The 14,579-nt window shown below is 38.0% G+C and overlaps 1 protein-coding gene across 4 annotated transcripts; it reads right to left on the bottom strand.

The window, feature by feature from the left end:
• Positions 1–317: 317 nt before the first annotated feature.
• On the bottom strand, positions 318–11,890 carry LOC307131114 (stonustoxin subunit alpha-like). Of its 4 annotated transcripts, XM_079824596.1 has the most exons (9): positions 11,797–11,882; positions 11,641–11,688; positions 7,305–7,417; positions 7,152–7,200; positions 6,299–6,727; positions 6,054–6,134; positions 4,192–5,894; positions 1,182–1,217; positions 318–1,000 (listed from the first exon to the last, which is right to left on the bottom strand). In XM_079824596.1, exons 7-9 carry the CDS (start codon positions 5,531–5,533, stop codon positions 480–482), a joined length of 1,899 nt encoding a protein of 632 aa, XP_079680722.1. In that variant the 5' UTR covers positions 5,534–5,894; positions 6,054–6,134; positions 6,299–6,727; positions 7,152–7,200; positions 7,305–7,417; positions 11,641–11,688; positions 11,797–11,882; the 3' UTR covers positions 318–479. The 4 variants fall into 4 exon arrangements, with proteins under 4 accessions (XP_079680722.1, XP_079680720.1, XP_079680721.1 ...); XM_079824594.1 differs by having other exon boundaries at positions 6,054–6,727; positions 11,797–11,890; XM_079824595.1 differs by having other exon boundaries at positions 6,299–7,200; positions 11,797–11,890.
• Positions 11,891–14,579: the final 2,689 nt, after the last annotated feature.

Below are 14,579 nucleotides of genomic sequence, written 5' to 3' on the forward strand. Positions count from 1 at the left end.
AGGAGGCACAGTGTTTTAAAATCTTCTTAGTTACCCCATTTTGTATTCCAAAAGTTTGTCTTGACCTTGTAAAGTTATGGTCAGTGGACACTTTTATTCACTTATTTATCATTTTTGCCTCCCACTGATGTCCCTCCCACCCTAGGGCCCCACTTGGGCGGTTTTAAAAAATCACAACGGTAGTTTTTTACTTGATTTAAAGCATGACCAACAGGGAACCTGAAAAATGTCCCCTCTTGGCTCGGCGGTCCCCTGTTGGTGAATGTTGCACGACACCAAGGTCCCCTGTTAGATAAGTAGACAAGAACACACACACTGATCTTACTGGGGATTTATTACACACACATGTTATTTCATTTACAGAAGTTAATCTGTAGTATTAATGTCATGAAGAGAGACTCTATAACACTCTCGGTCACTGATTTATCATGAGCTCAAAGCATTATGGGTAGAATCTCTCTACAGTCTATCATGATTCATCAAATCAGTTTCGCTGTTGCACGATGCAGAAACCAAAACCCAGGATAGAGCGGCTCAGTGAAAGTGGTCTGGTCTCTGCGGATGAGGCTCATTTTGTCTCCATTGACGCTGTAGAAGGACAGAGTTCCTGCACTGGGATCCACATACACTCCTACTCTATTAGTTTCCCCTGCAGGGGTAACATACTGCTTATTATTGTGCCAGTATGAGTAACTGGGTTTTAAGCAGAGCAAACTCCAGGACTTATCATTTTTTCCAAACCGACAATCATCACTCCATCTCTTCCTGCAGATGCTCTTATATGACAATGATATACCCACACCTTCACCAATGGTCTCAACCTCCCAGTAAGAGCGTCCACGCACACTCTCTCTACACAACACCTGATAAAGTTGCTTAAATCTGTCAGGATGATCAGGATACGGCTGAGCTTTGAAAGCGACAGTAATCTCTCTGTTGTCCTCAGACAGTTTGAGGTCTTCAAATGCTGTGTTGTTATCCAGAGTCAGCCAAAGTGAATCTGACGGAGAGAAAACACATCAGAATGAGTTGTCGTTATTGTAGCTGAACTCTTCATGTTCAGTTTAATCATCATTCACATGATCAACTCTAAAACTCTCCTGTCATGTTTTCTTTCCTCTTCTCCAGGAGGAACATGAACACACTCATGAGTTTCTCTGCTTGTGTTCTCAGTGACTTACATTGTAGGAAGTCGTCTCTGGTCACGGGATCAGGGACTGTGGAAACCAACAGACATGAAGAGTGTGATTATCATGACAAGAGGAAATGATCCTTGCATCCATTGTGATCAGTTCATGTCTACAGAAGCCAAACCAAATATGGTGATTGGGAAAATAAAGATTGAAAACAACCAGTGTTGGGCAAGTTACTGAAAATTACTTTATCAATAACTGAATATCAAAAGTAATTAGTTACTAGGGAAAGTAACTTTTAAGTCTGCTTTTTAAATGTAAATATGAACTGTACTGACGAGTCAAACACAATAAACATCATTTATAGACCTATTTATTGTAATCAACAGGGCAAAAGGCCTTCAAATCAAGCAGTAGTGCAGGGTTTAGTGTCCAGCGTTCCCTCGGCTCAGCTGGGAGAGTATACTGGGAGAGTTATGGCCTTTTTACACCTGCTCACTTCATTCGTTTTCTCTGACCAGATATCTATCCGAATGTGAAAAGACCAGACCAGTAAATGCCTTCTGAGATTTTTTCGAGACGGATTTAAATCCGATCACTCAAACAACCAATTCGGAAGGTGCAACACGCGTCGCGCGAAGGAGTAAAGCAAGCCAACACGCAACCTGCCGCCAGTGAAGCTGAAAGTAAGTCTTATATGCTCAAAAACACAATCATCTTCATTAAAACTAATGAGACTAAATGATCTTAACAGTGCTTAGTTCGCTCTTTCTCGTATTGCGGTCTTTGATCTTTTAACTGATATATAAAATGCAGCTCATATATTTTGCTTTCGTTGACGTGAACTCCGTTAAAGGTGCATATAGCGAGAGAATTGAAGATCGGATTATATTCGTTTAGCGGAGAGTTGTAAGGCAAGACAACCTGCAGGTTTTTATTTTTTTAGATTGTGCAGCCCGTTTCGTTTGCGAGCGCCTACGCCTAACCTCAACTTATAAAAAAATCCCTTTTTACTGAGGTGGTGGTGGTGGGGATAGTAGTTTAAACTAACATTGTGATGCTTGAAGTGTTTGATATCTATGGATTTTATTATAGGTAAGACGAGTCCAGTGTTGATTTGAGAGGCTAGAGCGTTGGGTTAACTCACTGTCGGCCGCTTGGTCATCACTTTGAAAAACAAAAACTTTAATTTAACAAACAAAAAATGCTCCAAACATTTTTCTAAATTAACTTAATAAAGAAACGAAACGAAATAAAACTACTTTGACATTAAAAACAAAACTGAACTACTTTAATGGCAGCAACAATGTGTAATAGGGAGGATAAGAAGGAAAGAAAAGAAAAGCACAGGCCAGGCTAGAGCCTAGATCTGAGCTTCTTGTCTGCAAGTGTTCATTTTCACAAAAGAGAGTAACGAGTAACTCATTTACATTTCTGCATTTGGCATTTTGCCCTTATTAGAAGGACAATCCCCCTGGAGCAACATGGAGTAAAGTGCCTTGCTCAAGGACACACTGGTGGTGACCACTGGGATCAAACCAGCAACCTTCTGCATATCAGTCCCATGGTTTAACCCACTGGACCACCATCTCCTTGCTCAAGGACACACTGGTGGCGACCGCTGGGATCGAACCAGCAACCTTCTGCATATCAGTACCATGGTTTAACCCACTGGACCACCATCTCACATTTAAATTTCAGTAATTGTAATTGTGTTACTTGATTAAAAAAATATTTAGTTACTTCTGCGTTACCGCTAAAAGTAGTGGAATTACAGTAACGCGTTACTTTGTTACTTACGCATTACTCCCAACACTGAAAACAATATTGATTGAATTTGAAGGAAAAGATTTGCCAAAGAAGGTGTTCCTAGGTTTTTTGAGCTACCCAGTGAGAATGTATGTACCTAAACCTTTGAGGTGTTTTAACTGTCAAAGATTTGGTCATTCAGCAACAATTTGTAAAGAGCAGAGAAGATGTGCGAGGTGTGGCGGAGACCATGAGTATGGAAAGTGTGGTGCAGGAGTACAACCAAAACGTTGCAACTGTGGAGGAGATCATAATATGGCATATGGGGGATGCGAGGTGATGAAAAGAGAGAATAATATCCACAAAATAAAAGTTGAAAGAAGGATCGCCTATGCAGAAGCTGCAAGGGTTGCAAAAGAGCAGAACAGTAGTGCGACTGTGCATGAAGAAATGAAGGATGACAGTATTTATGCTGATAAAAAGGACTTTGTAACAGTCATAGCAAGGGTAATTAATAGTACAGCTGAAGTAAAATAAAAAAATGCTAAAAATACAGCTGGTAGTGAAAGCAGCAGTGGATCACCTAGGGTTGGTCGGACTGACATGGGAAGAAGTGAGGGAGAACCTCAGGAAAAAAAGGTTATGGAATGGTTCATTATTATTATGGTAATCCTCTTGCAAAGGAAAGCAAGGAGCCTAATGGCAAATGGACAGGAATTCAAACATGTTATTAACAAATTGGCTGTGAAACCTGATATAATTTGTATCCAGGAAACTTTTTTGAATTCAAATCTAGGGGTTTTTAATCTGACATTTTTAGTTTTGTCGCGATCGGACTAGCGGTTTCGAAGATAGCAGCTTTTAAAGCGCTAAATTACAATGCTGCACAAACCATAGCCCAAAACCTGGAATGGATTCAGGAGACAAAAAAAGTTACTCCCATGAAAACGAGTCAACCACATCCAAAGTTATAAGCGTTTGAAATGAGGAAATTATAAACTAGGTGGCGCTGTTTCGAAACTTTTCAGGCTCTTTCAGGGCATCGTGTTGATGACCCATAAAAATCCGTTCATGTGTTCATAAAATACAGCATTTTAGCACATAATTCAAAATGTGAATAGTTTACGTTTATTGTCAATTTGGAAACGCTTTACAACCTGTTACATTAAAATTGTGACCTATAGTTATTATTATTAGCCACACCTGTTAGGAAATATAGTTGTCAATACAAACATTGAGTGAGTGAAGCAAATTATTGTTATTTTTTAAAGATAAAGATTGATGCAAAGAAATGAGCATACGACCTTACCTGAAGACGGTATGGGGCCGATAGTGTCACTGGCTTCACTCACTCCCACTTTACCCACTATCCTGTAGCGGATCATGTACTGCCTTACAAACTTCAATCCAGTCAGGTTAAAGTCTTCATCAGGTGTGTTTATGACATGCCACTGTTCCTCGTTCAGCTGCTGGTACTCCACTCTATACTGCACAGTTTCTCCAGTCGGGGACTTCTGCAGTTTCAGGGACACACTGCTCTCCAGGACCTCCTTCACTTCTGGAGGGGGAGGCTTCGACACGGGCTGGAACTGAGTGTCTGTCAGCTTCCCTTTTTCATACAGACGGATGGAGGAGCCTGGACTGGATGGATCGGGGATGGCAGACATAATGAATCTGTATCTCTTTTCATCTTTATTAGCCTCTGAAAAACTTCTGAAAAGAGATAAGGTCTCTCTCATCTTTGAGATGACCGCAGTATCATTGAACCACTTTCTGTCAGATGCCATAGAAACCATGCTTTGTTCCCCATCTAGCTCTTTAAACTTGTCAGATTTCAGAAACTCTGAAAGGTTTGAAAGACACGGTTCTTCATACTTCAGAGATGTGAAGGTCAAGCACACCACAACATCAATATTAGGATCACGGAGGATGGAGTTGAGGCGGTCTGAGTCTTCAGTTGTGATTCCCTCCAGCATCTTCGTGTGAGAACTCAAGAGGTCAAGTTCAGCCTTCGCACCATCTAACCACTGGTTAAGCCTGTCAGCTATAAAAGGGGAGCTGATGTGGATCTTCAGGACGTCTTCCAGTGACTTCTCCTCCATCTCTCCTCCTCGTATAGCAGGCAAGACCCTGGCCACTGCTTTCAGGAGCATTGTCTTGTAAATGCTAACTGAGCTCTGAAATGAATGCAGCCTCTCTTTGATATCACTGAAAGCATTCACCAGTGTTTTTCTGGAGAGGTCGTTGCATGTCCTCTCTACTTCTCCCAGCTCCTCCATTACATCTTCAATGTTGGAAACCAGACGTGTGCTGATTTCTCTGTCCAGCCGAGCTGCTGTTGTATTCAGTTCAGAAAGAGGATAGAGCAAAACTTTCATTGGAACTGCATTCTGTGGATTCTCCTTCAGGATAGTGGAGAGATTATTGTACACCTCTACGGCCTCCATGTAAGTGGTGGGGCTCTTCTCAAGATGGACGTCACCATAAAATGTGCAAGCAATGCTCTCAGCCTTTTGCTTATCACTATCTATCATTTTTACAGCTCCTTTTCCCTCAATAGAAAACCAAGGGATCTTCTTGACCATGATATTCAGTTCTCCCTCAATCTCCTGCTTGTCTTCCTCTTCTGAAAATGTCCGATCAAACACCATGAAGGCCTGAGCTCCGTACAGTACCACGTGACCACATGAGTTGCAGTTTTCTGGTCAAACACCTGAGGGTAGGTGATGTCTCCCAGTGGAGCCTTAGCGAAATATTCGAATCTGGTGATTTCACTGTAAGACAATGTTACTCTGGACTGTTGGTTTGAGGATTTGGTGTCATTCAGAAACTTGGCAGATCCTCCCACCTCCACCAGCCCTGCTAAGAAGCTGGCCTTCAGGGAAGCACTTACATCCAGGATACTGGCCTTACTAGAGAAAGAGTCGGAGCTAATGAACTTCAAATCTGACATGGGCTTTGGACGGGCGTTCAAATCTTCTCTCAGTGACTTCTTATCCCACAGAGTAACTCCTGAAATGAGAAATGGCTTTAACAGTCACGGATGAGGACGCAATGCACTGTTGAAGAAACATGCAGGTTTTATCGTGTTGTTACACAAGCACTAGTGATGCAACATTTGGTGAAGAGGGGAAATAAACTTTTATTTATTTATTTATTTTAGGTTGGTACCTGGAATGAAGGTATCCGTGCGGCAGTCATACAGCATACCAGGAAACAGAGGTCTTCCTAGAGCTGCCATTTCAATGGGCCCTGAACGATTCAGAACGATGATCAAAACACAGATGGAGTAGATAAGTTTCACAGTCCTATAGCTCGTCCTTTGATTTATATGCTGTTTAATGTTGACAATCACGTTATTTTATATAATGCATATGATTACACATGATATCGCTTGTCTGCTGCTTCTTCTTCACCTGTGTTTTGATCAGGAGATGCTGTACTCTTTCAGAAGATGTGTAATAGCGCCCCCTACAGTATAACAGTGAAAACTGGGAAAGCTGGACTTTAGAGTTTATCATCTGATCTTAAGATTAGTTGTGATTTAATATAGATTGTTGATTTTTCTTAGCATCTCTTATTTTGAAATATTCGTTCATCAAGGGACCCGATATTGCACAGAGACTACAAGCGTCCGGATTTCGCTCACAAACACAAAGCGGTTACTTCTGATATTAGTCAGAGGATTGCAGAGTGAATATTGTACCTTTTTAAGTGTTTGCACCTGCTCACTCAACAAAAAGTGTAATTTTAGTAATATATAAAAGCTGCAACTTGCTAAATCAGAAATCGGATTATCCCGCACTCTGTGCTTCAGGCTTCAGTAGTGAGGTCCTCGGTGTGATCTATCATAACACAAGATTTGCAGAAATAAAGGACTCCACATTGATCCATACTAGAATAATGATTTCAGAATAATACAAGATGAATCAAGATTAACATTTATTTTGGCCAGACAGAAAAAGTAAATAATTAAACAAGTTTGATTTGGGCAGTGCTAGAACATACACTATTGCCCAAAGTGTTGGGACACCCCTCCAAATCATTGAATTCAGGTCAGAATTGGTGTGTTTTTTGGCACACGTGCTTCAGACACCGGTTCTGCAGTAGGCATTCCCATAGCATCAATACCATGATGCAGCGTCTCGCTCCCCTCTTAGGGAACCGGGTTACATACGTAACCTGAGACAATTTGTCCTAATGATTTTGAATCTGTCCCTGTGATTATTGTTCATAGCATATTCACAATTTGTAACATTTCAATCTTACCTGGATATTTTGTGTTTCCATTGGTATCAGGTTTGGGTTGTAGCACTTCCTATTTTTGGAAGAATGGTTCATAAAATCAAAGATTTTTTATCTTTAATCTCATGAAATACATCTGTTTACACTTCCACATTTTGTCTGAGGGAGTGCACTTACCTGTGCATTCACCACAGCTAGGGTTGCCAACCATAAACATGTACAGCAGATCCAGCTCGGCTGCTTCAGGGGCATTATACGTGCCGCCATCTTGGAATCGTCAACAAGGAGACCTGTGTGAAGGTCAGTGAAGGTCAGTGATGGAGATGCATACCACAAACATTGCCTTGTTTAGTTTCTTTGTTCATATTCTGCGAGTTCTCATTGGTTGTTGTTTCTGATTGTGCACACCTGTGCGGTTGATTATCATTCCATGTGTATTTAAGCACTCAGTTTTCCTCAATTCAAGGTTCTGCGTCATGTGTATTTAACCGTCTGGGGTATTTAACAGCCCGGCATGCTTTGGTAGATTTTTTCCGCATAGCCACAAAATCAATTTAAAATCATGTCATTACAAGTGTTTACTTTTATTTGTGTACACTCACAATATCAACAAAGCATTGTGCTTTTGTAAAATAAAGAAAACAGAAAACAGAGTGTACTTTCTGCCATGACTGAGAAACTTTTAAGTTGGCTATTATTAAGCCACTTATTAAAAAACCGCAACTTGATCCTACAGAATTAGTCAATAATAGGCCAATCACAAATCTACCCTTTCTGTCAAAAATACTTGAAAAGGCAGTGTCCTCACAATTATGCTCCTTTTTAGAAAGAAATGGTATCTGTGAGGATTTCCAGTCAGGATTTAGAGCGTATCATAGCACTGAGACTGCTCTCATCTGAGTTACACATGATTTACTCTTATCATCCGATCGTGGCTGTATCTCTCTATTAGTGTTACTCGATCTTAGCACTGCATTTAATACCGTCGACCACAACATTCTTTTGAATAGACTCGAAAATTATGTAGGTATTAGTGGAATTGCTTTATCATGGTTTAAATCATACCTATGTGACCTTTATCAGTTTGTAGCAGTAAATGAAGAAATGTCACACCGATCACAAGTTCAGTATGGAGTACCACAAGGCTCAGTGCTAGGACCGCTGCTCTTCACCCTGTACATGCTACCACTGGGAGATATCATTAGGAAGCATGGCATTCGTTTTCATTGTTATGCTGACGATACTCAGCTCTATATTTCTTCACGCCCAGAAGAAACTTACCAATTCACAAGATTAACGGAATGCATAGCTGATATAAAACACTGGATGACCGGAAATTCCCTGCAACTCAATTCAGAAAAAACTGAATTTTTAATTATTGGACAAAAAGGGGGAAGATGATGGCATAGTCTCAAACCTATTTCATGGTTTGCGTTCTCCGGCCACCAAATGCTGCATGTGAACAGCGCTCGAGCCCAACCAAACCGCGCTCTGGCCCACCGCTTCCAAGTGGGCCAGGGCCGGCTAAACGAACCGAGCCGGGGCACGCAACGGAGCGCTCACACTAGTCAAACGAACCGGGCTTTGGGGGTGAAACGCGCTCGAGTGCCTAGTGTGAGTACACCCTAAGTCAAACGCTGTTTACAAAAAAGGGAGTTGAAAGGTAAACCAACGATGTCGGACGATTTTGAACTTCGAGGAGGAGATGAGATGGAGTTTTTCGCCCTGCCCTACCTTATTGCTTATAAAACATAAACTTTTTTTATTTTTTAAATGACTGATGGTTTGGCTAGATAAGACCCTTATTCATCGTCTGGTATTGTTTAAAGCCCTTTGTTGAAGCTGTCATTTGACCCGTTTGGAGCCCATTGAAGTCCATTATATGGAGAAATATCCTGGAATGTTTTCATCAAAAACCTTAATTTCTTTTCGACTGAAGAAAGAAAGACATGGACATCTTGGATGACATGGGGGTGAGTAAATGATCAGCAGAAGTTTAAAAGTGAACTAATCCTTTAAGGGTAAAGTACAAACAGGAAATGGCCCTATCTGTGCTGTCTAATACTCCGCATCTGGTGGGGAAGTCCGTAACGCTTTACACAGACATTAGCATAATATTTCTAGTGATCCAACTTTGTCTAGTGTATTTAAAGAAGGTCCTTGATTGGTCTTCAAACGTCAAAGTAATTTGTGTGACGCTTGTAAAATCAGATTTTCCGTCTGTGGTTACTGTGCCCAGTGTACTTTTACACACTAATGTAAATCTTTCAGTCATCCACACGCTGGTCGGAATATTTCAATACATGGGACGTTTACTTGCTCTTCCACGCATGTGATTTATCTTGTACGCAACGGGAGAGCTTTTGGATTTTTACCTGAAATACTTTATTGCCTTTTGGGTTGAAGGAGGAATTTAATATCAAACCTTCTTTGTAGAATTGAGCATATTTCTTCATCTGTTCTCAGTGCCTTTGTGTAATTGTAGATTTATTTGGGACTTTATCTGGGACTCTATTGTATTTTCACATGAGTTTTTTTAGTTATTATTTTATTTTTTTTATTTTATTTTTTCAAATTATTAATATTATTTTATTTATCTTTCTTTCCATTTTTTTATATGATATATTTCTTCCTTTTTCTTATTATAATTTTTCTTTCTTTTTATTTATTTTCAAATTATCATTATTTAATTTATTTCCTTTCTTTTTAAAAATGAATTTTATTTATTCATTTATTATTTATTTCTTAAAATTATTATTTTATATTTATTTATTTCTCTTTTATATGTTATTATTATTATTATTTTATTTATTTATTTTATTTTTTCAAATTATTAATATTATTTTATTTATTCTTTCAGTTTTCTATGATATATAGTTTTTTCTTTTTCATATTATTATTATTATTGTATTTATTTATTGTATATTGTTTTGTTTTGTTTTGTTTTCCTTTCTCTTTTTTAATTAATTTTTTTTCAAATTATTATTATTAAATGTTTCTTTCTTTCTGTTTATTTTCAAATTATGATTATTAAATGTATTTATTTCCTTTATTTTTCAAATGTGTTTTATTTATTTATTATTTCTTAAAATTATTATTTTATATTTATTTATTTATTTATTTATTTCTCTTTTATACATTATTATTACTATTGTATTTATTTATTGTATTTTGTTTTGTTTTCCTTTCTCTTTTTAATTTTTTAATTATTATTATTTATTTTTCAAATTATTATTATTATTATTATTATTATCTTTTTCTTTCTCTTTATTATTGTTTTTTATTATCATTATTTAATTAATCTATATATTTATTTATTTTCCTTTCTCTTTTTTATTTATTTTCCAAATAATAATAATAATAATAATAATTATTATTATTATTATCTTTTTCTTAATAATAATAAGAAGAAAAAGAAGAAGAAGAAAAAGATAATAATAATAATAATAATATTATCTTTTTCTTTCTCTTTATTTATTTTTTTAAATTATCATTATTTAATTAATTAATTAATTTATTTTCCTTTCTCTTTTTTATTTATTTTTCAAATTATTATTATTATTATTATTAATATTGTTTTATTTATTTATTTTCATATTTTTCTTTCCCTTTTTATTTATTTTATTTGTTTATTTAAATTATTATACTTTTATTTATAAATTTTTCTTTTTCTTTTTCAAATTATTATTATTATTATTATTTTCTTTCTTTTCTTATTTATTTATTTTTTCAAATCTTTTTCATATTATATATTTTTTCTTTTTTCATATTATTATTATTATTATTATTATTATTATTATTATTATTGTTGTTTAATTTATGTATTGTGTATATTTTCTTATTCCTTTTTCTTTTATTTATGTATTATTTTATTTCTTTATTTTCTTTGGCCAGAAATGTGAACGGCTAAACGGGCTCTAAGTTCGTGCCTGACCAAGACCTGTTGGTCGAAGCGCTGCAACACATTGGAGCAGTTAAATCAGTGTGCGGACATCACATTTGTTTTTGCTTCAATAACACTACGTTTGCCACAAACCAAGTCCAAACCCATATGTACAGGTCAAATATATAGTCAGCTTGTTCCCCATGATTCCACAATTGTTTGATTAACATTGAGACAGACAGTCTGCATATTCAGAGCCGCTGTAACGCTCAGATATAATGCTACACATCAGATATGAGTCTCTCCCAAAGGGTTAGGAAGGTTTACCTCTCAGAAAACACACACATACAGAGACTTGAATTACTATCTGGAGCATTGGGATTCAGGGTTTAATGAATTCATTTTGTGAAAACCTCACATTCAACCAAAATGGACATTTTCCCACTTGTTTTGCCAGTAGCTCATACTTAGCATTACAGCTCATTCTGCCAGCACAGGACACACACACACACACACACACACACACACACACACACACACACACACACACACACACACACACACACACACACACACACACACACACACACACACACTAATATTAAATAGAATGTAATAGTTAAATATAACCTTGCACGTTCTAGTCTCTCCAGGTTCTTCACTTCTTACGTCTATCCTCTGAAAAACAGAACTTTTCCTTTCAGTGAACATGATTTGCTGTGAAGCTTTGCTCAACCTTCACTCCAACACAATAACACTGACACTGAACCTAAAATCACATCTTACCTGGAGTCTCTGTTCTTGATATGGTGAGTCTGAAGCGGATCAGAAATCTGTCGTGATGTTTAGTCCTGCTTCTGAGGGAATGCCTCATGAACACATGCGCTGTTGGGAAATGTTGGGAAAGATTGGAGAGGGGAGGTCAATGCCCCTTAGACCTTGACATGCTTTCTGGCAGTAGATACCACTGAATAGATGCCATTAGCAACAGTATGGATTTATGTTATGTGTAGCCTGTGTTACTGTAATTAATGTGATGTGTGAAACATGTATCTTGCATTGTTTGCTATTAAAGGAGTGCTAAAAGGACTACATTGACAGATCACACTGTTGTGTTTCAGTGATTAAAGCAAATGTTCTCATCATATATTACAATAACCTTCATGTAGAATGAAAATAAAGCATGAGATCAGGCTGTGAAAGAAGGACCAGCTGTGCTACAAGTGTGATCAGTTTGGATTTTTGTAGTAAGAGTTTTAAAAATGTACACCTAACTTGTGAAAATATTACCAAAGCAAATATAAAACCTGTAACGTCTGCCTCCTTCCCCTTCCATCCCCTGTCTGAGGTCAGGTGGGGCTCTGACAGCTTTAACATCTGCCCTGAAGCCGGACCTATGATGTTTCTGACCGGATGCTTTTTAGAGCTTAGATCGGGCCCAAAACATATCAAGTCCGACCCTACCCGAGCCTGTGCACGACACATTAACTATATAGCTGTACACAACTTCACTTAATTTGGGTTTGGTGCACAGAGGGATAAAAAAGTACCCCATGAGTAAAATGAAATACTCTGCTGTATCTTTAATGTTGTGAGCCTCTTTCTTCCAGAGATCCTGGACATGGTATCATGGACTCTAGCAAATACCAACAGATAAGAAAGGTGAGTTAAGCAATTTTGAGTGTGGCATGGTTGTTGGTGCCAGACGGGCCGGTCTGAGTATTTCACAATCTGCTCAGTTACTGGGATTTTCACGCACAACCATTTCTAGGGTTTACAAAGAATGGTGTGAAAAGGGAAAAGCATCCAGTAGCAAAGAAATGCCACCAAATGCCACAGTCCTGTGGGCCAAAATGCCTTGTTGATGCTAGAGGTCAGAGGAGAACGGGCAAATTTACAAATGTTAAATCAGTGTATTGTTTCATGTGAATGAGTAGGCTCAATGATTCTCACATCAGTTTGAAGCAAAAAGCTCTAGGCAAATACACCCATTAGTCAAAAGACTTGTGGATATATATCTATTGAGTGTTTTGAGGCCTTTATTTTCAAACTGTTTTTTCAAAAATCATGCATAAACATTTTTCTCAAAAATACAAGCATGTACATACATGTTGCTCTCATATTATGGTAGCCCAGTTTGTGCTGAATACAGTGTAATTACACTTTTGCCATTAATGTGTTTATAAGCAACTGAAAAAAACACAAATGTCAGAGCATGTCAAAACTTCTAAAGGGCCCCAAAACAGCTCAGACTCCTAGGGGTTAAGGAAGTTTACAATTCTATTGTTTAAAATACTGCTAAATAACTTCCCCAGATTACTGCTCATTTATTTCCACTTTTGTGAATTGGGGTTATAAGTCCTTGGCTCCAGATGTCAGGGAAACAGCCTGAACTAAGTACAGTGTTGAATAGTTTGAGCACAGCCGTCTGCAGCTCCGGTGTGCTGTGCTTCAGCATTTCACCCAGAATGCTGTCAGGACCACAAGACTTCTTACTTTCTTTGGCTTTTGTGTAATTGGGAAGTCAAATGGATTCTGATTATTTTGAATTGTGTCTTCATAAATTAGTAGATTTAGTTTGATCATATTACAATTGTTATTGAGTTGTTTTGGTGGCATTTCTTTATATAATTTTACAAAATGCTTAAACAAACTTTGAAACTTCGTAATACTTCATTCCTTCGATCCACCCGACTGCTGCATTCCGTCAGATTTCCTTTTGCAGCATTGAGCATTATAACCAATCACACGCGTTTCTGTCGAGCATGATGGCCAATCAGAGGTGTTCAGATTAGTAATCGCTGAAGCAAAGAGTTTTCTTCAGTGCGCACCAAGCGGCTCCTCCCGCAGTTTCTCTTGAAGCCAATACGGAAGTGACATATACTGCAATTCATCGACTGGCCGCTAGAGACAGGCTCCAGAAGGAGCAGAATCTCATTGAGCTCATGTTAAAATGCCCAACTTTACAGCAGATTAAAACATGTTTACAGCCTGGTACAAATTGTGGTTTTGGTCTAAACGGCTAATTTTGCCCTTCATGACGACTGTGAGGGGGGTCAATCTTTTTATAACTCATTCGTTTACATTATATAAAGCATTAAAGTTCTGCATAATTAAGGGTGTGGCCACTTCGAGTGACAGGTGCAGGTTACATTTTTACTGTTGAATGGTTTTGATGTTTTTTTGTATTTACTAATTCGGGGAACAGACACAGTCTCTATATGATAATATCTAGGTGAAAGAGTCTCTATGTGCTGGGATTTATCTGACTCCGGTGACGTGAGACAGCTAGCAGACGGTCGGTTTAGCCAGTTTGTCTGCTTCCTGACCTGGGCCCTAGTGAGTCAAGGTTTAGCTCTAAGACTATGTGCCAAATTACTAGAGAGAAGAGCGGAACCACCCCAGGAGGGATGGATGCCATCCTTCTTCAACAGGTCAGGTTTGCCCCAAAAACTTTTCCAATTGTCTATGAACCCTATGTTATTTTGCAGACACCACTTAGACAACCAGCCATTGGGTGATAATAGTCTGTCCAGCATGATGGCCAATCAGAGGCGTTCAGATTAGTC

This window comes from Gobio gobio, assembly GCF_949357685.1.
Source record: "Gobio gobio genome assembly, chromosome: 1".
Lineage (NCBI taxonomy): Eukaryota > Metazoa > Chordata > Actinopteri > Cypriniformes > Gobionidae > Gobio > Gobio gobio.